The sequence below is a fragment of the Dipteris shenzhenensis genome, chromosome 21, assembly GCF_047967505.1.
Source record: "Dipteris shenzhenensis isolate YYH24624 ecotype China chromosome 21, Dip_SZ_1.0, whole genome shotgun sequence".
Taxonomy (NCBI): Eukaryota; Viridiplantae; Streptophyta; class Polypodiopsida; order Gleicheniales; family Dipteridaceae; genus Dipteris; species Dipteris shenzhenensis.
In genome coordinates, this window is record NC_141616.1 from 11762048 (window position 1) to 11789446 (window position 27399).

The 27399-nt window shown below is 44.4% G+C and overlaps 1 protein-coding gene across 1 annotated transcript in view; it reads right to left on the reverse strand.

Annotated features, from left to right (window-relative positions):
* RPL9 (ribosomal protein L9) overlaps window positions 1–24694 on the reverse strand; it is a 36859-nt gene extending 12165 nt beyond the window's left edge. Inside the window, exons 1-3 of the mRNA XM_087392593.1 lie at window positions 24468–24694; window positions 9480–9569; window positions 8998–9125 (exon numbers count right to left, since the gene is read on the reverse strand). Coding sequence (XP_087248719.1) covers window positions 8998–9125; window positions 9480–9569; window positions 24468–24548 — 299 coding nt within the window. The 5' untranslated portion in view covers window positions 24549–24694. The remainder of the gene's footprint in view (window positions 1–8997; window positions 9126–9479; window positions 9570–24467) is intronic.
* Between the last annotated feature and the right edge of the window lie 2705 nt (window positions 24695–27399).

The window sequence follows — 27399 nt, forward strand, 5'->3', positions numbered from 1 at the left end:
TACTAAGGTGCGTAGGGATATGCTCCTAGCTCCTAAACTCTACAAGAATCTCCTCTTTGTTCATCTACTACCAAAAATGGAATGAAGGTAGAGTTTGAGCAAGGTGTCAGGATCATAGAAAGACAAAAGCAGTTGCACCTGAATCATGAGACAATGGTCTCTACACAATCAAGATAGTCAATAATTCCAATGACCAGAGTGGAGACACATGGAAGCCTCCAAAGTATTCACGTGGTGGATGGAGTGGATGTTGAGGAAGTAGACACTGCATTTTAGGAGCAAGTACAGTGGAGACCTATGATGTAACATGCAACAGTAATTTGATCGTGTAATTCACACCAAGACCTTTAAACCTTTAGCGAGGAATTAGCGTTGTACACCATAGAGAGAGAAAGGAGATGAGGGTAGAGAGAAAGTAGAGTCGACAACCGATTGGGTCCCTGTACCCACTGAGGGCCCCTCCCCCAATCAGGGGAGAATTTGCTTTATACTTGGAGAACTGAGAAATACAAAGAACACTCTTCGAGAGAGCATGGAAAACACGCTTCTAAAGAGCTCACTGTGCACACGTATAGCAGACCAAAAGACCTAAGAGGCAACGCCGACCAATACCGAGACCTTGATGCTGTCCACACTGACGATGTAGGACACTTCTGCAAGGCAAGGGAGAGGCTTGTGCTGTCCACCGGAATGCAGGGTTACTGCGTGAGTGAGAGAGTGAAAGCTAGGAGTGATAGATCCTATAAGAGAGCTGAGAGATGACTGAAATATAGAGCTGACAGTGAGCTGTGGAAAGCTGTAAAAGATAACTGAAAAGAGCTGCTGAACAGACCCCAAACCTTACTCTGTTCGCTGTCCCGACTCCCCATCTGATGCACTACGTGAACACCTTCCCAGAGGGCTGAACTGATGTCAAAAGCTGAGGCTGGTCAGAGGGCCACTGGGGGTGAGTGTCAGGCTGTTCAGAGGGGGCTGAGGAGGAGCTGTAGGAGGCTCAAGGAGGGAGGAAACTGAAAGAGGAAAGAGGGCCTGGAGGCCCCCTATTTATAGGGCTTTTGGGGCTGGTTGGCTGGCCCCATAAATGGCAGCCCTAGGCCCCATAAATGGCAGGCCTAGGCCTAGGCCTAGGCCTAGGCCCCATAAATGGCAGCCTAGGGAGGGGCGCAGGGTAGCCTATAAAGGTAGCCCTTCCCCTGCCACTCTCTTCACTTGTTCCAGCCCTGAGGGGCCCAGAAGGGCTCCCATCCTAGGCTGGACCTAAACCTATCCCTAAACCTAAGACGGAAACAATACCCTACGGTTCTTCAGTGGGTACTAAGTGAACAAGGATTGATCTTCCGACTTGACCTAAGGCTGAGAGACTGACGTACGTAGCTTGTGCCTAATTGTCCCTGAAGAAGGGGTCACAGCATACGACAAAATCTCCTATTAGGGAGCTATTACGCACTTGTCGATGTAGCCAGTGTGTCACTTTACACCCAAGTGCAAGGGTGCATGTGACATTCCCTCCTTTATTTGGCGGTAGGTTCATTGCTTTCAAGTAGTCCGTCAATATCTAGGGAAACTCCTAGAAAGAATCTTTGTCCAACCACACTGCATCATGGGTACCTCGATCACAGAACTTGATGTAAAACTCTTGGATCCTGCGTCCTGGCCCATGCTTGAATTTATGAAGAACTTGTTCTGGCTACAAAACTTCAGCTTTATCAAGAACTCCAGGTTGTTGCTCGTCGAAAATCTCTGAAAGAGGAGGTCCAAAATGTAGCTTCGCACTGGCTTGTTGGATGACAGTGGTTACCACACCACATTTGGGGATTCCAAATGGGTGATTACTGATGGCCAGGTTGTAGTGGCTGAGGGTTATAAGAGTGATACCTTGTACCCTCTTTATGTTTCCAGTGTAGGTAATCATGTTGTTGCCATAACCGAGCTGCCAAAGATTTCATTGTGGCATAGCCGGTTGGGACACATGTCCGTTAAAGGAATGCAAGAACTATCACGTTTCGGTTATCTGCTGTCTCTTTCTTTTTCAGATTTGCCTACTTGTGATCATTGCATATTTGGCAAGCATTCTGTGACTCCTCATAAGAGGAGAACTCCCCAGAATAGAGCACCGCTTGATCTAGTGCACACTGATTTGTGTGAGATGCCACAGTTATCACTAGGGGGTGCAAAGTATTTTATTACTTTTATTGATGATGCCACACGCAAAGTGTGGGTCAATTTCTTGAAGCATAAGAGCGATGCCTTAGATGCTTTCAACGAGTTTGTCGCTCAGGGACAGGTCGCAGGCTGAAATGCCTAAGATCCGATAATGGGGGTGAGTATGTGTCACATGCTTTTGTGCAGTTTTGCGAAGCTAAGGGCATTAAACAGGAACTCACAGCCCCTCATAATGCATCTCAAAATGGTGTAAGTGAGCGGATGAATCGAACTATTCACGAGAAGGTTCGATGTATGTTGTCTTATGCTGCATTGCCCCATGGCTTTTGGGCAGAAGCCATGCAAACAGCAGTTCACATTATTAACAGGTCGCCAAACAAGGCTTTGGAGTTGAAAGTGCCAGAGGAGGTGTGGTCTGGCAAGCCACCCTCATATAAGCACTTACGTGTGTTTGGCTGCGAGTGCTTTGCTCATGTACGCAAAGAACTGCGCACCACACTAGAGCCAAAGTCTTTCAGATGCATCTTCATGGGTTATGGTGACGAAGGTGAAATGGGGTACAAGTTATGGGATCCCGTTAAACGGAAGATTATACGCAGCAATGATGTCATCTTTAAAGAGGATAGTGTACACAAGGAACCCGTGCAACCTGTGGAATACAGGAGGGTTATTTATGATGATGTTGGACAGCAAAGAATGCCCATTTATATGCAGCAGCAGGCTGCTGCAGATAACCCTGTTCAAGAGGGTATACAGGCTGGAAATCAGCCAGATAATTTTGCCAATGATGCACCACTGGATATGCCAGCAGATGGGGCTGTAGAACAGCCAGATATGGTGGTACAGCCACCCGTCATGCGTGACGACCAGGCTGGACAGCAGCCTAATCCGGAACATTTTGTTAAGAGGAGCACCCGTGTACAATGGCCTCCTGCCAGGTTTGTTCCAGGAGCCAATAATGTGGCTGATTTTATCATGCTGACAGATTGTGGTGAGCCTTCCAGCTTCAAGGAAGCTATGGGAAGAACAGAGAAAAGGAAGTGGGAGAAAGCCATGCAATCAGAAATGGACTCCTTACTTCAAAATGATACATGGGACTTGGTGCAGCTACCTGCACGCAGAAAGGTTTTGCCATGCAAGTGGGTTTACAAAGTCGAAGTGGATTCAAATGCTTTATCGAGGTATAAGGCCAGATTGGTTGCCAAGGGATTTAAGCAGGAGAAGGGCATTGACTTTGATGAGATCTTTTCCCCTGTCGTCAAGATGACTACTTTGAGAGCAGTGTTAGCTCTTGTTGCTCATGAGGACATGGATTTATGTCAGATGGATGTGAAGACTGCTTTTCTTCACGGAGATCTCCATGATGAGATCTACATGAGTCAGCCAGAGGGATATGCTGTTAAAGGGAAAGAGCAGCTTGTGTGTAAGCTCAAAAGGAGCTTGTATGGACTCAAGCAGGCACCAAGAGAATGGTACAAGAAGTTTGATGCCTTCATGCAGTCCCAAGGGTATCATAGGTGTAAGACCGATCATTGCTTGTACACCAAACGGGCAAAGGATGGCAGTTTGATGCTACTCATTCTATATGTGGATGACATGCTGATTGCCAGCAAATCTCAGCAGGAGATTAGTGCTTTGAAGAAACAACTGCATACGTCTTTTGATATGAAAGACTTGGGTGATGCAAACCATATTCTTGGTATGCGTATTATTCGTGACAGGTCCAAGGGACTTTTGTTTCTGTCACAGAAAGAGTACATTGACAAAGTACTGCAGAGGTTTAAAATGGAGGGGGGGAAGTCTATTAGTACCCCGTTGCCTCCACATTTAAAACTCAGCAGTAAGGACAGCCCCAGATCAGATGATGATAAGGCTGAAATGGCCAAAGTTCCGTATGCATCTGCAGTTGGTTCTTTGATGTATGCCATGGTTGCCACTCGTCCGGATATTGCTTTTGCGGTGGGAGTCATCAGCAGGTATATGGCAAATCCAGGCAAGCGGCACTGGGAAGCAGTGAAAGGTGTCTTGAGGTATCTCAAGGGTACCAAAGACTTGTGCATATGCTATGGTAGGCAGGATGCATTGGTGCATGGTCTTACAGATTCAGACTATGCAGGGAATGCAGATAACCGGAAGTCTACTACCGGTTATATTTTCACATTTGCAGGAGGTGCTATATCATGGGTGTCTCGGTTGCAGAAATGCGTTGCACTGTCAACTACTGAAGCTGAATATGTTGCAGCCACTGAGGCAAAGGAAGCAATATGGCTTACTCGGCTGGTGGAAGATTTGGGCATTACAAGAGATATGCCAGTTTTGCATTGTGATAGTCAGAGTGCTATCATGTTGGCTAAGAATCCGGTCTTTCATCAGAAGACCAAGCACATAGATGTGAAATATCATTTCATCAGGGAGGTACTGGAAGACAAGCGACTTGAGCTTGTGAAGGTGCATACTGATGATAATCCTGCAGATTTGCTCACTAAGAGCTTGCCTACAGAGCGGTTTGCACATTGCCGCCACATCATGGGATTAGGATGAGACCACTCTTATTTTATGGTCTTGTATACAGTAACTGTATATTGCTGTAATTTTTATTCTTTTCTCCCCTTTAGGCATATTGGCCTTTAGGTGGGAGGTTGTTGGGGTAAAGGCACATTGCCACCCCTTTATTAAAGATATGACACCTATGACTGTCTTAAGACCGTCATAGGGGGAAAACCTAATCCTAATAAAACTTAAGAGTTTGTGGTGTGGCTCATCACTACACACCCGCATCTTGAGTGTCACTCCTCTCTCTCTCTCACTCTCTCCCTGTTGTTCTTCTCCCTCTTACCTTCCCCTTCACTAGCAACTATAGAGCTGGCCTAAAGACCAGCCAGCCTCTACTGAACCGTAGGAAGGCACAAAGCGAGGTCTTGTGCGCTGCCTAGCTCCCACAACTGGAACTGCGTAGGGAACTAAGGCCTTTGTGTTCTCTCCAACCTGGGCGCTTCACACGTAACGCCTCTCCACGCAGCAGTTCGCCGACAGACAGGATCTCCAGCTATCACTCAGCTCCCGCGATCCAAAACGTCACACCACAGCCTTCCACCAGCTCGCTAATCCGACCAGGCACTCCTCTGTTGATCCCAAGTGCTTTTTCCATCCTCCTTGCCAATTCCATCAGCATGGGTGTAAGGGGGCGTGCATTTGGAACGCGCCACATGGCATGCACACATCTTGGGTGCCCTTAGCCCCCTCTTTGGGCCCTCTTTGGACCACTCCAATGGCCCCAAACAATTAATACACCCCCAAGGCACATTTATGCCTAGGGATCCTTTGCTCACCTAGCAGCCCGCATGTAACGTTAAAAGCTCACACCCTCGTGACACTATCACCATGTTGAACTCTTTGTAAAGAAATTTACTATGCAAAAAATTGGCACTTGAATTCCTTCAAGTGTTTATGTGATAAATGAATCTGCTTATGCATAGCACTTGGTTAAATAAGTGACTAACTCTTTTTATCATCTCACGTTTAGAAATTCTTTTGAGCATAATTAGTTTATGAAATAGTATGCTTTACTGCAGCACTCAGTTCTACATTTCAGGGCATCTACTTGCTGGTTTTTTATTCAAATTCATTCAGTTCTCCATTTCGAAGCGTATTCTTGCTGCTTTTCCAATTGGGATTTGCATTTTGGTGTCTCCGAGGTCATCCACCAACTGCTGGACACGTTTATTCAAGCATTTCTCAAACTGCTAATCCATTTAAGAGTCCTAGACCAGCTTCTTCATTTGCTTGTTATCCATTTCAGCTTGCTGCCTTTCGCTACCGCAGATTGATACTATGGAGCCTCGTCCTCGTGGAAAAGACTCATCAGCACCACTCTCAGCTAGGGATGAGCAGAATGATAAAGCAATGGTGCTTATTGGTGTGAGGTTCGCCAGCAAACTGCTTCATCAACTTGACCTCACTACTTCAGCCATGGAGACCCTGGACAAGCTCGAGAATATTTACGCCACATCTATTGGACCTGAGGAGCGAGCTTTATCGGCTATATTGCATTATCTATCCCTCTCTGAGGTGATAGATGATGTTAAGCTCTATGTGCATTTACGTTGAGTCAATAAAGGTTCTTAGCCTTGAGTTGTCCCTCTAAATTGAATGTATTTGGAGTCAATAAGAGGTACTCTACCCTTGGTTGTCCCCCAAAAATGAATGTATTGTCTTTTACTTTGGTTTGATGGTATTGACCACCCACTTCAGAGTAAGGGGGGCTGACGAGTGATGGTTTCAAACTGACTATGAAGTCACTATCACACGGGAGGTGTTGAATAGTTGGACTTGCTGGACTTGCTCTTTGAAGTATTGCAGTGGAGGGGGGATCGGTCTACTCCTTGCGTGTTGGGTCTCACACTCTTTGCTCTGAAGGGGAGTATTGGAGATATCATAGCCAAAGAGTGTGTTGATGTGATGTGTTGGTGTGTAGTACTAGGAGATCTAGTACTAGTCTTTGTGTGAGTCATGTGTGAGTGCCACGTGTCACTATGGGACTTATCCCATATGCACTTGGTGCAAGTGTGTGTGTGTGTGTGTGTGTGTACCTAGATGAATCCGAGAACATTCCCAAACTCATCCTCTAAAAACACAACATAGTGCAGTTTCAATCTCACGATAGTCACTCATAAGATTGAAAACCATAAACTCCATCACGCATAGCAGGGACTAGCTACTATGACATCCCCATTGACGTCATCAGTGCCCAACAGTGGGTGTAGACCATATATATACCTTTGTAAGACTAGAATAAGTCCAATCATACAAAATATACTCACACATACAAATCCACACACCCACACCTAGTTGAGCATCCATTTATACAAAGTCTTCGTACTGAGTTTTTGTCAGCACTCCGGAGGTGAAGGGCAGACTCAGCCATGACGAAGGCTAGCACTAAAGGAGAAGGCTAATCAAAAAGTAATCCAAAATCTCTTCATTCAAGCTACAACTACTTTGTGAAGTCTAAACGATCTCATTTTAGTCTCTCCCAAACGAGCATCTAAATCTAGCTGATAGGGCAACGCACCATTTAAGATAGAAAGAATTATCGCAATACCAACAGGCTGCAACTTGGACGAAAACTTATAAGGCTTGTACTTCACTTGTCTCATTTAGTGATGATGAATGAATGAAAGCCTTCATCGATTCTACATTTGTCTACCATTTCTTCACTCCCTAGCCTCCCTCTCTCTCTCTCTCACTCACACCATGTTTCTAACATCCAGAATATGAAAGTATTTGCTTTTGGGAAGCAGCAAAGCAAAGGCAGAGTCGTGTGACTGATTTGCTTTAGTGAGGAGGAGTTTTGTAGGTGACCTTCCCACCTATGAGCCCCCAAATGAGGAGAGCATGGGGGAGGTGTACCCGAAGAGATTCAATGCATAAAAGAAGATCAGATGACTGCGACCGGAGCAGCATCAATCTGGATCAGAAGAAATTCTGCAAGGATAGCAAGATGGAACTATCAGGGCCAGAACATAGGTCTGCCAGCAAGTCTTCAGAAATGCACAGCAGACTGCAGCATCCAGGACAGGTTTGGAACTGACCTGGTAGTCGGAGCAGAGCTGGAACAGTCAGCAGACAGGCGCAGGACCTAGGCGATCACACAAGGAAAGATTGTGCAGGTTTTGGAGCACATTTGTCTGCAGGTACAAGTTGGGCCAGTCTGCAGACTGGTCATGTTCTTTCTGGAAGGTATCCAAGCCTATAAAAGGCCCTCAGCCTTGGGCTCATTGAATCCTATTCATTGTACCACATGCACTGGCTGTCAACCAGGGCAGCAGGGAGGCTGAGGGATCATCCAGAGTCTTGCAGTACAGCCTGCAGATCACCTATAGGGTGAAGAGCAGTGGCTGCAATTAGGGTTTACAGGTTCTCAGAGATTGGCTGAAGTTCGAGAGCAGAAAACAGTGGAGCACTTAAGAGCAGCAGCAAGGAGTGTCCACAAAGCACCACTAAAAGCCCACAGAAGCCCTAGGAGAGCAACACAGGCTGAAGTGTTTGAAGGTGCCACGAGGAGGTAGGAGGAGAAATTTGGGAGTCACAGGGGTCCACATCTAAGCAGCGTCCCACTGATAGATGGCAGATTGAGTCCAGTTTTTGTATATGGTTTGGTCCATCTTTGGGACAAATATATATTACTGTTTCTACTCTCTCTCTCTCTCTCTCTCTCTCTCTCTCTCTCTCTCTCTCCCCAGTAGTACACACTGAGAAAAGAAGTTGGATTTGAAATTAGCACTGTATTATTCATGGGCTACCTTCTGTTTATTTTCCGCTGTCTGCAGAGAACGTTGGCTGCAGCAAACAACATTCCACATCTGTTTTCTGCACTCCGCAATCATGCGGCTAGCGTTTCGTAAAGCTGGTCATTTTAATTGGGGCAAGATGATGACTTCACATTGTTAGGTGTACTAGAGCTGAGTTCCTTTGGTATTACTCAAGCTTCTTTGTGGTTTGGTTAGTCAAATAGATTCTAACTCAAGGAGATTACCCTAGAAGTGAGGACTTTACAATGGCATACCCTGCACATCATACATCATGATAAGGGGATGCGTACCACGTAGCACCACATTATTGGTCTGACCTATGTGGTTTTGTCACGTGTCACATAGACATGCACTTACTACTCCACACACTCTTTCAATGCATAAGCAATCTCTATTGGAGACTATCTTTTTAAAGTCTACAGCATTTGTCTTTGCAAGTTCATGCTCCCGGAGGCAAACAAGAAATAAAAAAAGCTGCACATCTTTTTGTAACTAGGTCAATTAGGAGACCATATTAACTCACTTCAAGAACTCCTGAGTTGCCATCTTGGCTTTGCCAAATGGATAGAGATAGTTCCTAAAATATCCAGACTTCACCGTCAAAAGCTCCCCTGTCTTGCCAAGTTTGGGAATATCCTGATTCAGGATAACCTGAAAAGTAACAGAGAAGGTCAGCACCACAGAAGAGACTAAAAAATTAGTCCTTTTGTGTACGATTAAAATCCCTCCAAAGGAACCAACAGAATGTCGTATGTTGTATCAGCCTGTGACTGCTGTGAGAACCTATAGAGACGAGTAGACCACTCCATTTCAAATCTTGACTTGCCCCCAAAGAAAACATTCATGACTAAAGAAATCAAGCATTGTAAAGGCAGCCTAACAAAGTAACAAAAGCAGAAAGTTCATGCGAAACTGTTCTTTTCTATAGAAAGCTCAAAGATTAAGTTAAAATTCAGCAGCTTAACCTTAAGCATTAAGAAGTCCCCAACACCCACACAATCTCACCTGGCACCTCTTCTGGACCTTCTTTTGAGCCAGGATTCTTATTCTTTTATGTGCAAAACCAGAGTTCGAAGAGGAGCTTCCAAACATGGGCTGCAGACCACCAAAAAGGAATGTTAATCCCGAATTTATTTCCAGCTTGGCAAACATAATCTGTGCACAAGCTTGACTTTCAACAAGACAGCCACTCACAAAACCTCAAGACCACACTTCACTCCTTGATGGCATAAACTCCACCCTTGGCATCCCCATTCACATCCATGGTGCCATTACAGGACTAAAGGAGATTTCAATAGATAAACGTTCAACAACCAACATGATGCTTTTCTTTCACTTCTCCATAGATGGGAAAAAAGACACTGCCATGGCAAACATTTTCTCTCGAAGGAAAGAAAGCTGACACTATGCTTGAGACAATAGGCAATGAGTCACTTTGTTGTGTCCAGCTTGACCGGAATCACCAAGTTAAAAACATAGTTCGTTTCCTTTGAAAATGCCATTGAATTCCTAGTGGAAATCATTAACCTAAAAATGTGTTGATAATCATTGAACACTTCTTCAATGGCATTACCTCTAGTTACACTGGCAATGATAGGTACATTTGGTAACTGTTTCGGTCCAATACCTACAGGTGCATCTGATACTGCAATCCATGGTTGAATTATATTCCATTTTAGCTCTCACTTCTGTTGTTGCTCCTGTTAAGCCGAATCTTAGTAGAGGTTGGGTAGCAACATTGGGTGGATGTCATGCCCTATGGAGACATAGGGAACAATAATTCTGCTCTATGCAAGGACACCCTCACTACTGGATGAAGTGCTAAGTAAAGCCGCAGGCCTTTCAAATCCAAACTACTACATGCAAAAACCGTCCCAAAATGCAACAACCTGCCTGGTGGGACTTCACCTTCCCACAGAGATTAAATGCAAAAGATCCGCCATTATGTGGATGGCTCATAATAGTAATGACAAACAGAGATAGCTGCATCTGCATTGTGCTCCAAAACAACGACAACCTGAACTTCCCTATTGTCCAAGGCAAGAATAGTCTGCAGATCTTGCATATTAGAACAGAGGCTAATGCTTCAACCTCCAATGCAGCCCATAGATCTAAATGAGTCCCTCCAAACGCTTCCAAAGGCACACTGATTTCTGAACCCACAAACTGTAAAAGAACAGATATAGAGCAGTACAAATAATATAAACAGTACTCAGATTCATACCAACCACAAAAGTGAAAAACCGCTCCAGGAAGGAGATACAAACATCCAGCAAACTGCTGGGCAAAAGGCAGCCAGAGAAGAGGCTGTGCAAATCTGAGGTGTGAGTGCAAAGTATGCTGTCTCTGTTCTGCTCCTGCATGCCTTTAGTTAAAGTATTCATGGAATGTGAACTGAGCCACATATGTGCCCTTCTATATGCAGGCAACCCTCCTGACCAGTCTGACCTGGTCTTTACAATCAGCCGACCAAATCCAAGCGGACCTGGATCAGTATACATTGACCTGACTCCAAGTCTGTTGACCTCTACCAGTCCCTGCCAAGCCTAATGTAGGCCTGACACTTCTGCAAAAACTGCTGCCTGTTGGTAGCTGTCCTACACACTGTTACAGCAGGTAAAACAGCAACCCGTACAGCAGGCCCCACAGCAGGTGCATCCTCCAGGAAACTCTCCGCCCTAACCAGGTCCACTGAACCCTCCTCTTCTTCCAGGGGTAGGTGGGTCAATGACACCCTCTCAACGACTTACTCTGGTTCTATACCCATGCGTCGTATGAGGTGCTCCAGCTCGTCTCTTGGAGAAGACTTCGTGGACAGATCTAAAAGGTTGTCAGAAGTCAGACAATTCTGTGAAAGTGCAGTGAAATGCAAAAAGCAAATTGAGAGCACAACAAGCAAACTCGAACAATAGGAAAAATGAAATAGAGAAAGAGACGATGGACACCCAAATATCACGGAAAAGGTCACATGGAACTGCCGAGAAGACCTCAATTACAAGATGAAATAAAGAGGGACAAGGGGGCCCTATATATAGGGCTGACCACCCTTGCAGTTGGCCTAACCGGACCCAAGTGGGTCACGTCTGGTCAGGTTTACCTGACCAATCGGCTCGGTGTAACCCAACCAGGTTGAGTGGCCTGACATGGTTCTCCAACGCCACCTCAAGCTAACCTGGCACCTGTGCAATAACCTAGCAAGCCCTCACTCCTACTGTACATACAGGAGCCCTCTCCACAAACTCTGATTGTGAAATTGTACCGATGTACACATCAATTGCCTTGGTCTTGAAGCCTTGGAACCCTGCCGGGATGGAGACATGTGCCAAGAGGCACCACTATCAAGGATCCACTCCCTGTAATCACCAACCTTTAGGGTTTCCGCCCCCCCCTTCCCCCCCCCACCCTCCTATGGAAGAAGTCCATGGCTCCAAAATCTGCAAATGTACAAAGGCTACAGTGTTAGCTGCATCCGAGGAACCAGTATCCTTTCCTTGTGATCTCGGAGGGCACTTCCTCCTGTAATAACTTTCTGGCCATAGTGGTTGCAAATACGTTATGCCTTCAATGCTTCCTTCTCTACATCCAACTTCTTTGAGAAGAAAGAAGAGTTCCACTACCTGGTTGCTAATCCTCGGATTAGTGGACTTAATCTAGCCCTTAGGGGGCCCCGAGATTAAGTAAGCAGGCTAATATGGGGCTACAGGACTTAGAACAATAGCAAGGGACCAGTCGGTTATATTTAGCCTATACCTAGATGAATCCACCAACATTCCCAAACTCATCCTCTAAAAACACTACATAGTGCAGTTTCAATCTCATGATAGTCACTCATAAGGTTGAGAACCATAAACTCCATCACGCATAGCCTAGACATGCTCTTCTATATCAAGAGTGGCCAAGGCTATTAGGATGGCATTCAGTGTACATGTCTGTGAAGGGTGCATATTCAAAAAAATCCATAGCCATGCCTTTTCTGTTAGAAGGTCGCTGCCCCACCTGTGAGCGCCCGATTTGAGGGGACAAGGGGGCAGGAGACCATAGGGGGTAGGGGAGATGAAAAGAGAAGAAGACCTACCTGTCCGGCAACCCGTGCAGCAGCATGAAGATGGCGCAGCAGCATGCAGATGGCTCCTAGACCTGCGCACGGGCAGAGTTGGCAGCTGCAACAGCAGCCCATAAGCAGGGCTTATGGGCCCTTATATAGGGCTGGCCTAAGCCGGCCTGACCAGCCAGCAAAGGCCGACCAATCAGGTCGGTTGGTGGGCTGGCAGGTCGGTGCCTTGGGCAAGGAGCCGACTCCCTGGTCAGCCAAAATGAGGGGGCCTAGCCCCTCCTATAAAAATCCCCCCTTCCCCCCCTCATTCCTCATCACTTGCACTTACAGCCTTGCACACAGGCAAGCGCACAGGGAGAGGAAGAGGCTCAGCATCATTGACAGCACTCGGGCTGTTTGTACACGCTCTCTCTTGAGCTTTTGTTGCCCACGATTGTGAAGGAATATATCTGAGTTTTGTCCTATCTCTCTTTCAGTTTTCTAAGTGTTGGAAAAGCTGTTTACGCAATCGGACGAGAAGGCTCTCATGGCGAGGGACAAGCCCGGCAAGGGTAAGTTCAAAGACTCCAAGAACAAAAACAAGACAGAGGATGCAGAGAAAAAGAGGCAGATGAAGTGCTTCTACTGCGAGAAGCTTGGTCATTCCGCTAAAGAGTGCCGCAAGAAGAAGGTTGACCTCAAAAAGGAGTCCAAGTCCAAAGAGGAGCCAAAGACCGAATCAGCAAATGTCACAATTGGCGCTCTCTTCATCATCACTGAGTACTGCTCTGCTTATGCAGTCAATGAGGGAAAATAAGGTTGGTATGTGGACAGTGGAGCTTCAAAGCACATGTCCAACAAGAAGGAATGGTTCAAAACCGTGGAAGGTACGCATCCCGATTCCAAGGTCACTGTTGGGGATAACCGGTCATGCCCTCTCAAGGGTGTCGGTAGTATTCCGTTCATTACGACTGCAGGAAACGAGGAGTTGATTTCCGGTGTACTGTATGTACTGAATTTGTGCAAGAACCTATTGTCTGTCAGTCAAATGGACAAGCACAATATGTCGGTATTATTCGACAACAGCAAGGTCACTGTCACATCCGAGGCAAACGGACAAGTGGTGGCTCAAGGTGTCGAGGAGCATGGGCTATATCGGCTCAACACTCTGGTGGTGCATGGGACCCATGGAAGATCCAGATTATGGCACGAGCGGTTCGGTCACGTCAACTATGGCACTCTCCGAGATGCTAAAGACAAAGATGGTGTATGGACTTCCACCGATTGCAGGCAATGATCATGTCTGCAAGGCTTGCGTGGAAGGCAAGCAACACAGGGACAAGTTCCCACAGGAGGCCTCATCACGGGCCAAGAAGCCGCTTAAGTTGGTTCACGCCGACATCTGCGGCCCAATGTCGACAAATTCATTCACAGGTTCGCGGCATTCTCTCTTAAGATTACTCAAGGTCAAGAGACTTCTTATGGAAGAGTTCGAGATGACTGACTTAGGCATACTTCACTACTTTCTTGGGATTGAGGTGAAACAGGGAAAGAGCAATATCTTTACAAGAGAAGTATTGCAGGGAACTGCTCAAACACTTTGAGATGGAAAATTGCAAAGCTGCAGTGACTCCCATGGAAACTGGTGGTCTGAAGCTAAGTGTGCATGATCCATCTCAGCCAGTTGATTCATCACTATATCGACGCTTGGTAGGGAGTTTGCTTTACCTCACCAATACTCAACCACATATTTCCTTTGCAGTCGGATTGCTCTGGCAGTTCTCCCCCACACCCAAGAAGGCTCATTGGGACGCAGGTATGAGAGTGCTAAGGTACTTGATGTTGGTGAACTAAAGGAAAGCATGGAGTGAACACAAACTGAGAATTCTTGCTTATAGAATGAAGAAAGGTGAGGTCCTTAAGTAGGCACCTCTTACATGATCACTGACATCACTGATGACTTCTGAGCTCCACAATCATCTCCTCAATCTACTCCTAGATTCTCTCAATCATCCTATGTGGCTTCTACCACCACCTAACAGTGCTTATGGGCACCTACCTGTGTATCTAGCACACACACACATAGAAACCAAGGTGTGCCTGGGGCATACGCCTTGAGATATCCCATCATACCCCCCCTCAAGGGAATGCCTCAGGCTATGTCAAGGACACGTCTAGTCTCATAGTTTCTCATGCCATCTCATGGTGGTCAAGGATAAATCTATGGCTAGGTTCTCATGCTAGCAAGGGGTTCCCAAGGGTGTAAAGTAAACAAAGAGATACATAAGACCTTCCAATGTTTATCTCCCCTGCGTGTACATGCACACAATGTCTGCAGGAGGTACCATGGAGCAAAACACATACACATGGCCTACATCATATGGTGACCAGAGGTGTTTACAAAACACAATAGTTTATTTCATTCATTTTGGAGGACTATCCAAGCTGAGTACCTTGACTCAACATAAAAAAGAGAGATCTGGAGCATATATGGAGATGATTCAAAAAGCATAATCTTCATAGGATGCCTCATCTTGTGGAGGCACATCAACTCAAAGTAGATTGGCAGTTTCTGACTTTGTAGTTGCTTCCTTTTTTGCTCTACAAAACTTTTCATGGTGATTGTTTTTGCCACAGTGTTTGCATGGATTGATCTTGAAGCAATCTTTTGAGAGGTGATTAGTCTTCCCACAATGTTTGCAAGGTGAAAACTTGCCCTTCTAGATTTTTATGGCATAGGCTGTGTCATTGCCTCTTCGGAGTTCCATGTGCCTTTCTTCTTCTTGAAGAGCAGAAATAAGACCTTCAAGATTAGGATTAGGAAGATTTTTCAAAGTAGGAACAACATGATCATAATCTTCAAGCATACTCTTGAGCAACACTGCCATTGCATCATCTGTAGTGATTGGAGAGTTGATAGAAGCAAGTTGAGTCATGAGACTCCACATAAGATTGACATGGGCAGCCAGAGGAGTGCCACTAACCATCTTCAATTCAAAGAAAGCAATCTTAAGTGACAATTTTGAGATGTGAGAGCTAGCACCAAAAATAATGTCAAGATTCTGCCAAGCTTCCGAAGGAGACTCTAAGTCAGAGATGTGATGAATATAGTCATATCCTAAGGCAAGAGCAATGATGCCATAGGCCTTCTCCTCTCTAGCACGATCTCTTGCCGGGTGTGTCGGAGCTGAGGATTCTCCAGCATTAGAGGCTGTTGAAGAAGAAGTTGAAGCCGATTTGATAAGCCCCCAGAGGTTTTCCCTCATCAATGCAAACTTAACCTTCATCTGCCATGTGTGAAAGCCTTTACCATTGAACTTATCCATATTCAAGATGGTAGCCATGAGAGGGTCTAACCCAGAATGGGCAGTGTCTACTCTCTTACAGGGCTAGAAAGAGCTTCAAAATACAAGCATTTAGAATAGCAAAGGCTTGCGACCAAATTTCATACTACAAAACATATATACCTTTGTAAGACTAGAATAAGTCCAATCATACAAATTTAGAATTTTTTGTTGTTCATCAAAAATCTACAAAGCATAAGATTAGCTGTTGGGGCTTTTGCACCCGCATAAGATAAAACGATGTAGTTGAACAGTTGATCACCACTTGGACGAAAATTCAAAGAATTTGCATGTCCGCTAAGGTGATAGAAAAATATACCTTTGTAAGACTAGAATAAGTCCAATCATACAAATTTAGAATTTTTTGTTGTTCTAAAGATCAAAAATCTACAAAGCATAAGATTAGCTGTTGGGGCTTTTGCACCCGCATAAGATAAAACGATGTAGTTGAACAGCTGATCACCACTTGGACGAAAATTCAAAGAATTTGCATGTCCGCTAAGGTGATAGAAAAATATGCCTTTGTAAGACTAGAATAAGTCCAATCATACAAATTTAGAATTTTTTGTTGTTCTAAAGATCAAAAATCTACAAAGCATAAGATTAGCTGTTGGGGCTTTTGCACCCGCATAAGATAAAACGATGTAGTTGAACAGCTGATCACCACTTGGACGAAAATTCAAAGAATTTGCATGTCCGCTAAGGTGATAGAAAAATATACCTTTGTAAGACTAGAATAAGTCCAATCATACAAATTTAGAATTTTTTGTTGTTCTAAAGATCAAAAATCTACAAAGCATAAGATTAGCTGTTGGGGCTTTTGCACCCGCATAAGATAAAACGATGTAGTTGAACAGCTGATCACCACTTGGACGAAAATTCAAAGAATTTGCATGTCCGCTAAGGTGATAGAAAAATATACCTTTGTAAGACTAGAATAAGTCCAATCATACAAATTTAGAATTTTTTGTTGTTCTAAAGATCAAAAATCTACAAAGCATAAGATTAGCTGTTGGGGCTTTTGCACCCGCATAAGATAAAACGATGTAGTTGAACAGCTGATGTTTTCACTTGCATACTTCATAGAGGTGGTTAAATAAAAGTATTCCAAGCAAATCCACGTATAGCAACTTAAAAGAAAGTTGTAGCCACAGTTGTACTGATGCTTTTCAATACTTTAAAACCTCAGAATTGCTAAAGTAGCATCTAATGTAGCATCAAACTCAACCTTGTCAAAACTGTCCAAAACAGAGGCCTGAACTTGGAGGGCTTGTATCTCCTTCTTCAGAGCAAAGAAAATAGGGCTTTCTGGAGCAAAAGAAAGCTCATATACCAGAGAAGACCCAGCACAGAGGTTGGGCGAAATGGCGCGCGATATTGCTGGCTGGAGCATCGTCAAAATCGACTGGTTTTTGGCTCTGTTCTCCTTGAATATGCAACCATTGCTGCTCAGATTTCAACACAAGATAGCCCAAGGTATGGAGAAGCTTCCCTTGAAAGGAATTAGAGAAAGGTGGAGCAGACACAGAGAAAATGCAGAAGACAGTTTTGACGATTTTCGTGGAATGGCGACCAGCAGCAACAACCTTTCTTCAATTGCTTGCAAGTGGAAGTTCGCCCATAGGAAGAAATGGTGAAGATGAAGAAGAAGAAGATGGAGAAGAAGAAGATGATGTGGCACAAATGGGCTCAAGGAGGATCAAAGGGCTCTGATACCATGTTGGTGAACTGAAAGGAAAGCATGGGGTGAACACAAACTGAGTATTCTTGCTTATAGAATGAAGAAAGGTGAGGTCCTTAAGTAGGCACCTCTTACATGATCACTGATATCACTAATGACCTCTGAGCTCCACAATCATCTCCTCAATCTGCTCCTAGATTCTCTCAATCATCTTATGTGGCTTCTACCACCACCTAACAGTGCTTATGGGCACCTAACTGTGCCTCTAGCACACACACATAGAAACCAAGGTGTACCTGGGGCATACACCTTGAGATATCCCATCACTTGAAGGGTACCTGCACCTACGGCATCACTTATACCAAAGGCATCAAGTTGGGAGGTTTCTGTGATAGTGATTGGGTAGGTGACATTGATACCCGGAGATCGACCTCTAGATATTGTTTCTTACTCTCATCAGGAGTCGTGTCATGGCTGTTGCCCTTTCATCTACAAAGACGAAGTACAAGGCTGCTTGTACAACGGCATGTGAAGCATACAGCGGCAGTGAAGCATTGTGGCTGAGGTGGATCTTGGAGGACATGAATGTGGCCCAAGAAGATGCGACTACAGTTATGTGCGACAACCAAAGTTGCATAGCAATCGCCAACAACCCCGTGTGAGCAGTTGGAGCACCTCATTCGACGCATGGGGATCAGCCCACAATTGTGACATTGAGAGGGGGTGTTAGAAGGTCACTGCCCCACCTGTGAGCCCCCAATTTGAGGAGACAAGGGGGCAGGAGACCATAGGGGGTAGGGGAGATGAAAAGAAGACCTACCTGTCTGGCAACCCGCGCAGCAGCATGAAGATGGCGCAATATCCTAGGTGCTCCTAGACCTGCACAAGGGCAGAGTTGGCAGCTGCAACAGCAGCCCATAAGCAGGGCTTATGGGCCCTTATATAGGGCTGGCCTAAGCCGGCCTGACCAGCCAGCAAAGGCCGACCAATCAGGTCGGTTGGTGGGCTGGCAGATCGGTGCCTTGGGCAGGGAGCCGACTCCCTCGTCGGCCAAAATGAGGGGGCCTAGCCCCCCCTTCCCCCCCTCATTCCTCATCACCTGCACTTACAGCCTTGCACACAGGCAAGCGCACAGGGAGAGGAAGAGGCTCAGCATCATTGACAGCACTCGGGCTGTTTGTACACGCTCTCTCTTGAGCTTTTGTTGCCCACGATTGTGGAGGAATATATCTGAGTTTTGTCCTATCTCTCTTTCAGTTTTCTGAGTGTTGTATGAGCTAGAGAGGAAGTGAGGTGTGAGTGATTCTATCCTCTATTTTCCAACATTTTCTAGAGACGGATCTGTTAGAGCTGAGGGAAAAATGCAGATTATACACAATGGTGTGTGGTCCCATGAGGACACCATCTTTGGGACAGCATCTCTATTTTGTTCACTTCATAGATGATTTTTCCAAATTTTCATAGGTGATTTTTCCATATTTTCATGGGTGTATCCCTTGAAACAAACATCTGATGTCTTTCCGTGCTTCAAGCAATTTGTAGCTGTGGTTAGAACGAGTCTGGATGTAAAGTGCAGACTTTGAGAACAGACAGTGGGAGGGAATACATGTCAGATGCCTTCAAAGAATTCTTGAAGGACAGAGGGAGTATGCATCTGTGTACAGCCCCTTATACACCTCAACAAAATGATGTTGCTGAGAGAAAGAACACGTCTCTGATGAAAAATGGCCAGTTGCATGCTTAAAGGAAAAGACTGCCACACAAGTTTCGGTTGGAGGCAATAATGTGTGCAGCACATTTTTAAACAGATGCCCCCCCAAGGCCTTGAAAACTATTACACCATTTGAGGCTTGGTACAATAGAAAACTCAAGCTGAACTACCTCACGGTGTTTGGCTGTGTAGCCTATGCCCATATGCCTAGTCAACTGAGAAGCAAGCTAGATGATAAGGCAGTATAATGCATTTTGGTAGGCTACAACAGTGAGAGCAAGGCTTAACATCTCTATAAACGTCAGACAGGAAGGATTTTTTTCAGTAGAGATGGGGATTTGCAGAAAACTCAGATCAGTCCATGACTGAGTTTGATAGACAGCTGCATACAGGCACTCAGGATGTGTTTGAAGGGTGGATACCACTGACAATTGAAGACGTTCAGATCAGCCAGTAGAAAATCAGAATATTCAGCCTGCACATGCTGATGCACACCAGCTTGATGCACACCAGCTTTTGGATGCTCCATATCAGGTCTAGGATCAGCCTATCAGCATGAAAACGTGCAGGACATTGTCAAAGAAGAGAGGACTGCTTCACAAGAAGTTAGAACAGTCCCTAGATGGCTATTACAAACTCTGCAAGATAGCAGACTTTCAGCCGCTCTCTCCAGTAGAACAAGGGCTGGTTCAAGAGGGACAAATGGAGCAAACTTTACAACTTGGATGAGTTCACTGTCTGATATAGAAGAATCAAGCAGTTTTGAGGATCCTCAAGGCAATGAGTATTGATGAGCAGCCAGGGTTAAGACTGTCCATGCATGATGCAGGTGAACCTTTTGATGCTGTTGACAGTTGTATGCAGTCAAGCCGTTATTTATCTCTGCAATACCTGTCAAGACATTCTATCCAGTGTCCAAAAAAGCAGGTATATGCACAGCCCAAAGACACAGCATTGGTGTGTTGTAAAGTGTTTTTCAGAGATTTGCAGGGTACTTTTCTATGCCAGGGGAGATGACTCTGACTTGCATGCTTTCAGTGATTCAGATTGGGCTGGTGATTATGACACTAGTGACTAGACATTCCACCATTAAAACCTGCTTCTTTATTGGCAATTCATGCATTTCATGGTTGAGCACGAAACAATCCACTATGACAACCTCATCTTGCGAAGCTCAATACAAGGCAACTTTCACAACTACAGTCGAATGTGTATGGCTAAAGAGATTGAAGGCAGATCTTCGTGGTGATTTGCACCTCCTATACTCACAGACAGACAGAGTGCCATTGCGGTGGCATGGAGTCCTATGTTTCATGCATCAAATGAAACACATTGAGATCCATCATCATTATGTCAAATAGAGGTTATATGCAGAAGAGATCATTCTGATCTACTGTCCTGCACGTCTTTTCAGCAAGGCCCTCTCCAGAGAAAAGTTTGTAGCTTTTCACAAAGCTTTGGTTATTAAGATGTACCTTTGTAAGACTAGTTGTTTTGAACATTTTTAGCTATTGCGGCTTCTACACCTGCGTAAGATATTTCAATATAGTTGAACCGTAGATCACTACCTGGACGAAAATTCAAGTGTGACCACCCCTGTGAGAGTACGTTGGTCTTGCTTTCCAGTGCCTCTTGCAGGCCCATGCAATGCCACGGTGGACATGGAGGTTCCCAGGAGGGGTGTGGAGGAGTGTGGCCAGATCTGCCCTGAGGGGCTGCCATGGATGTGCCCTTATAGGCACCCCAGGTGGGGGCTGGAGAGCAGAGGGTGGGCTGACCTGCAGGTCGGCCACCTTGGCTGGATACAGCCCCTATTTTATTTTTATTTTATTTTTTTTTGGGGGGTACCCTTTTTATGGGGCCATGTGCAGCCCCAGTGGTGGTCGGCCCACCTAGGCTAGGGGTCGGCCCTCATGTTGCATAGCCGACTAGGCAGGGGGGGCTGCCTATGTATAGGCCCCTATTCCACTAGTTGAGTACCATCTGGAGGAGGAGCATAGCACTGCAGCCCACTGCCTTGTGGAGCAGCCCAGTGTGCCTTGGTGAGCAGTCTTAGGCCATAGCTGTGCAGCAGTTCATCCAGTCTATGTGCCTCAGTTTGTCGTGGTTGTTGAGCTGTCCGGTTGAGCTCTTGAGCAGCCTGTTTGTTCAGAGGTTTTCCCCCAATTGTAGCGGGGTTTACTCCAGAGATCACTTGCAATGCTCTTGTGCCTCTCTCCTTTCTCTCCTTCTCAGTTTGGTGTGTGTGTGAGGCGTGCTCTCTCTCTCTTCTCCGTTCATTTCCACTGCACTTCTCACACATATTTCGATATAGTTGAACAGCTGATCACCACATGGAAGAAATTTCAAAGAATTTGCATGTCCTAGGTGATAGAAAAATACACCTTTGTAAGACTAGAATATATCCAATCGTACAAATTCAGATTTTTGTTGTTTTGAAAATTTTTAGTTGTTGGGGCTTCTACACCAGTATAAGATATTTCAATATAGTTGAACAGCTAATCACCACTTGGATGAAAATTTAAAGAATTTGCACGTCCACTAAGGTGATAGAAAAATAATCATTCGTTCAACTTTACCTTTGTTGGAGCATCACCCTGATGCACATCTACAGCCAATAGGAGAGCACATGTAACGGAGGGGAAATCTAAACTTTTGCCTCTCCATGAAAAGGCTTAGCATCGTTCACTATGTCCGGGATACATTGTTTTTCCCAAACAACTAATTCGGCATCTTGGTTATCCTTTGAGATGGATGGTCACTCGCCGTCAACAAATGGACTAGGTGCTTAACATTCTTAACAAGAAATTGGAATATTGGAAACTGGCAACATGGCCTTTGCATGTCTGCTATCGCATAGTTCAATCAATTCTAGTTGCCTATATCCAATTTTATTTGCCTTTGATGATGTTTGCCAAGTCAGACATCTCTTGTTTTATGTCTGCTATCATGGAGCTATTCTGGAAGTCGCAAATTTCTTAGGAAAGCTCTCATGCTACTATCAATGGATCATTTTTGTACACCTAAAATGCATGGAGGATATTCATTTGCCTATTCTAGCTCACAAGGGGAATATACTACTGCAATTCATGCAAGGTGATCAGCCATGGATTTTCATGATGAGACATTTGATTATGCACTTGTCTTCTTCAGCTTTTGGTCACTGGCAGCCATCTCAATGGGACTTCCTTTTAGGTCAAATTGAAGGCAGAGTAAAGGGATGCTTTACTCTGCCCTTTTGTTTCTCATTTGCTTGCTGATTGGAAGCACATACTCTCTCATATTAAATGGCGATACTTTAGCAAGTAGCTCTTTGCGTGCTAAGAGCCTTCATTGGTCAAAGGCATCCGCACCTCCTTTGTCTTTACAAGAGCCTTGCCGCTCTCATTTTCTTTCTTCCAAAGATGTCTGCCATGTGGATGTGCTTGATGCAGCTGGCATGGTCATCTCTTTTCCTGCAACCATCAGGCAAAATGCTTTGGGACAGCATTATAGACCTATATGGTACTTATTATCACAGATGCCCATTGATTTTCAAACACTACCTCATCTTGAGATCCTTGATCGCCTCAAAGACTGGGTTCTTCGATCAGATGATCATGTTTGCTGTGCATTGCCATTGGCTGACATCACCATGGCATATTTGTGAGTTTGCCATACATTGCCGTGAGGTTTTGTTGCCTCCCTCTTGGGTTCGCTTCACGCCAATCGTATCTAGTCTATGAGACGCACCTCTCGGTGGTGGCAAAAAAGATTGCAGCATATTTGGGCATCCAAACTTCCTCTTTGGTAAAAGTTCTTCTTATAGAGGGTTTTGCTTGGGGCTCTTCCCTTTGGACAGATTTTAGCTCGTCGTCGTACTGCTCTTGCGACTTGTTGACGATGCCTGTCAATTGGAAGTCTATGCCTCATCTGTTTTGGCATTGCCAGAGTCTCATGATTTATTGCTTCTTGTACAGCAACGTCTCTAGGCTCGTTTCCCAAGTGCTCTCTTCAGCAAGAATTTTTGGCTGTTTGGTTTTCATCCTGTAAGGCAGGGCTATGATCTATTTTTCTATTGGGTTGGTTATTGGGCACTTTGAACCCTATGGAAGGACCGCAACCATTGGATCTTTGGTGATACCCCTCTGGATAAGTAACCGTTCTTTCAAGCATCTCTGTGACAATCATTTGATGATTGTCTACATGCACGGGATCTAGATTATCCTACTTGTCATATAATGACATCTTCTAAAGTTGTAGCTGGCCGCCCCTTGCTTTGGGACTGTTCTTTGTAATTTAATGACAAAAAAGTGTGTGTGTGTCTGAAACATACATACATACGTGTGTTTGTGTGTGTGTGTGTGTGTGTGTGATTTCATGTCTTTGGAAAATTGCCCTAAGTTTAGTAGCCCTATTGTTCATCTGTGTCACTGCTTCTACTTCCTGAAGAAAGTAACAAGCTGACTCCTGGTCTATCAGAAGATGCATCAAGTTTTCATTTCTACCTATGATTTCCAGATGAAGAAAACGACCAGCGAGTGCGGGTTGAAAAAGAGATTCAGAAGGACGTTCAGCATTGATCGCATTTAAGCGTTTACTTCCCAAATAACTACCTCGTAGAGGTCTCACTGTCAACATAAATGGATGCTCTTGTAGACGCATCATTTACATAATGACCCTTCTTTTCTTCGTCAGAAGGTTAACAAGCCAAGAAATTTCTTGACGTCTTCGCTACGCGTGGAGCCGATCAGGTCCTCGCACATTTGACTCGAAGATAAGCACTAACCTAATTCGGCGATTTATCGTCCCATTAAGATAAGTTGCAAATGTGTGAGCTCCGTCCCGTCAATATATTCGTTAACGTTATGTTTGTGAACGCTATAGAAAAACATTGGCACCAGGTCAGGAGCAATGTACACTAAGATCGGTGATCTCACTTAAGAGGCCAAAGCACACCTTCAGGCTAAGGGATATCATTTCTTCTAAAGCAATCTCGCTGAGATTGCACTGGTGACAATTCGTCCAGCACATCTGACCGACAGAAGGGAAAACAGCACACGTCGACCGCAACCAACTTCATTGCACATTGAAGGTTTAACGAGCAAGCATCCTCTTAAGTTCAACGAGAGGAGAAAACTATAATTCGATGCGCATTTCCACAAAAGGTGAGAGCTCTGGTGTGATGACCAAGCACAGAAATGAAGCAAAGCGAAGCCAAAGAGACTAGAAAGGATGAACTCACAGGGGCTACAGGGAGAGGCGATAGGCGGAGGGTGGAAGCCGATGAAAGAGAGGAAGGGGCAGAGGAGGCGATGCCCGCCATAGCCAGAGTTCTTGAGCTATCGTCTCTGCGTATCTTGTAGAGTGAGCAGTGTACAATGGATAAGGTTAGCTCATGCCTCAAGGTTTTTCCTTGTGTACACTCTAGAGACCTTCGGATTCACCCTCCAACAAGCTTGCACTTTGCATAAAAGGTTGTTTCCACATCACCCCCCCCCCTAATACACACACCACCATCGCTTGGGAGTAGAACATTGCTCATGTGCTGCAGAGTCCTGGGTTGAGGCCCCACCACCTAAACTTGCATTAAATTCTTGTGAAGAAGAAACCCCCCGCCCAAGCCCTTGGGCAGGATTGTATAGAGCTCTTGCGCTTGGCAGAGGAAAAACTACCAACCAGTTTTGTCAATATACAAGAACATGTACTAATGGAAATGTTGTCTCTAGTTCTCAACAAGATCAACGTACTTATATTTTCTCCTGTGAATGGTTTTGAATGTACATTTTGAGTTGTTACAAAATGTTGTTAATAAAGATGAATTGTCGCGAGTAGTTATGAATGGTTTTATAATTGGTTTTGAAATGTAGATTAATGATGAAGATAATGATATAGTGAATTGTACGACAAATTTTATCCATGGTCCTCTACATGGATCTTATATTTCTCAAGTATCACAAGAATATGCTAATTTAAGTAAAGAGGATGGAATTGCACTAGATCCATCCCTAATATATAGTGTGGTTAATCTAGAACTAACATTGTTATGATATGTTCGATCATTGGTTTTCTAAGATTGGTATCAATAAAGAACATAATGTAGATAACATTGCCAAGTTGAAGAAAGAAACAACAACTTCAATTTTTGAAAGTGCAACTATGTCAAGGATTTTAAGGAGTGAATATTCCAATAGATGGAAAAATACTTCCATATCGACACTCGTGAAGCGAATCAATTTTTTCACTGAAAGCTAACTTTACATTGTAAACGTAGTAATATGGTTATTCTTATATAGAAGCTGGTTTTATTGGTCTGTATTGTCGTTACAATAGCTTGTACTTAGGAATATACGATTACCATATGCAGAGGAATGCACTTAGGAATGCACTGCATGCAAAGGATTATACTTAGGGGTAGATGCCTATAAATCAACCAATGATGTAACTTAGACTTAGATGCACCCAAGCAAGGGCCCTTAGGAAAAAAGACAAGAATGATTCCAACTTTTAACCCAAGATCTTGTTGGTGAATGATTAACAATGTCCCCTTATAAAGAGCCTACACCCTGGACATCTTAATCCATATCATGAAAGCACATAAAGGTATACCCATCACCATGTTGGCTTTCTCAATTCTAGTAGTACCTTTATCTTAATACTACTAATACATGTACACCTTAGTATCAAGTAAAGGACATATAGGGATACCATAATAAGCCTTCAAAAAAAGCCATCCCTTGATGTAAAGGTGATAAAAAGGCATCAATAGGGTGGGGGGTAGTCAAGAGCAGGGATGGGTGATCAAGAAGCAAAAGAGAGAAAGCAAGGGGAAAGAGAAGTCATCGAGGGGGATAGGGGAACCATGGATAACAATTGCGAGTGGGGAGGGGTGGTAAAGTGAGGGAGGGGAGGGAAGAGAGCTCAGTGGGGGAATGGGTAATAGATTAGAGTTGTGTGAGGTACAGAAAGTAAGGGGAGAGAGAGGTTGTTTGGGGTAGCCAAGAGTCAAGAGGGATGGTGAGAGCAAGGGAGGGAAGGATAAAAAAAGAGATGTCAAAGGGGTGAAGGTTGAGATAGGCAAGGGGAAGGGGGGGGGAGGGAGATCATCAAGGGGGGAAATATACGACAGTGAGAAGTAAGCCTTTGTACATCGAGGATATAATTTGTAATATTGCCATGAAGAGTCAGATTCCAACAACCACACCAAAAGATATAAGTAATCCATTATGGCTTGTTGAATTAAATCCTATAGCATGGATAGAGAGATGTGGAAAGAATTTTAATGTTGCCATGGTTATTTAGATTTAAACAACCACAACAAAAGATGTAAGTAATCCTAGAGATTCATTGTGGCTCATTAAATCCATCCCTATAGCATGGGTAGAGAGGGGTAGCAAGACTGTTAATATTGCCAAGGGGTGTGAAAAGGTACTTCCAAAGACTACACTTTGCCTCCATCTTCTGCATGTACCTTTGCTTACCACAACCTGAACTCCTTTGCTTGCCACATTTGAAACTCCATTGCCCTCAGGGTCTAGAATTTATTTACTGCATGAGCAATAAGATTTACAACTCACCAAAACATTTGATTTATGTACCAACTATGCTATTGAAGATCGCTTGCAACTCCCATGCCTAGGTTGATTCGTGGGATAGGTGATAGCCTATCTTCAATATAAGGGGTCCATATTTGGACAAGAACTAGAAAAAATAATGTGTATTTTTCAGTGCTTCTTTAGTGGTTACATATCCTTGTCCTTGTAGCCATCCTCCATTAAGAAATGGATGTTACATTCTCAGCTACTTAGATCGGTCTGCCCAATTTCTAGCAGATATTTGCAATGCTTCTTTACATCCATGTATAATAAACTCCACCATAGTCAAGCATCCAATGTCTTCTTGACTATTGCTTTGGTCAAGAAATGACCTTTCGCCCCTCCTTGATGAGATTGGACCATCAATATTGTCCTCTAATGTGGAATAACACATCTTTGTAGGACCATTTCCCTAGCTCTCTGGTACATATATCCTACAAGCAATGTATATTTTTAAGATTTTCGCGCAAACGTTTGTGTCTCATTCATTGATGTGCCCTTAAGGAATGTTTTCTATGGAGAGAGATTCCATGATTTCCTTGTATTTTTCTTTAAACTTTGACATAGTAAACAATCCTACAT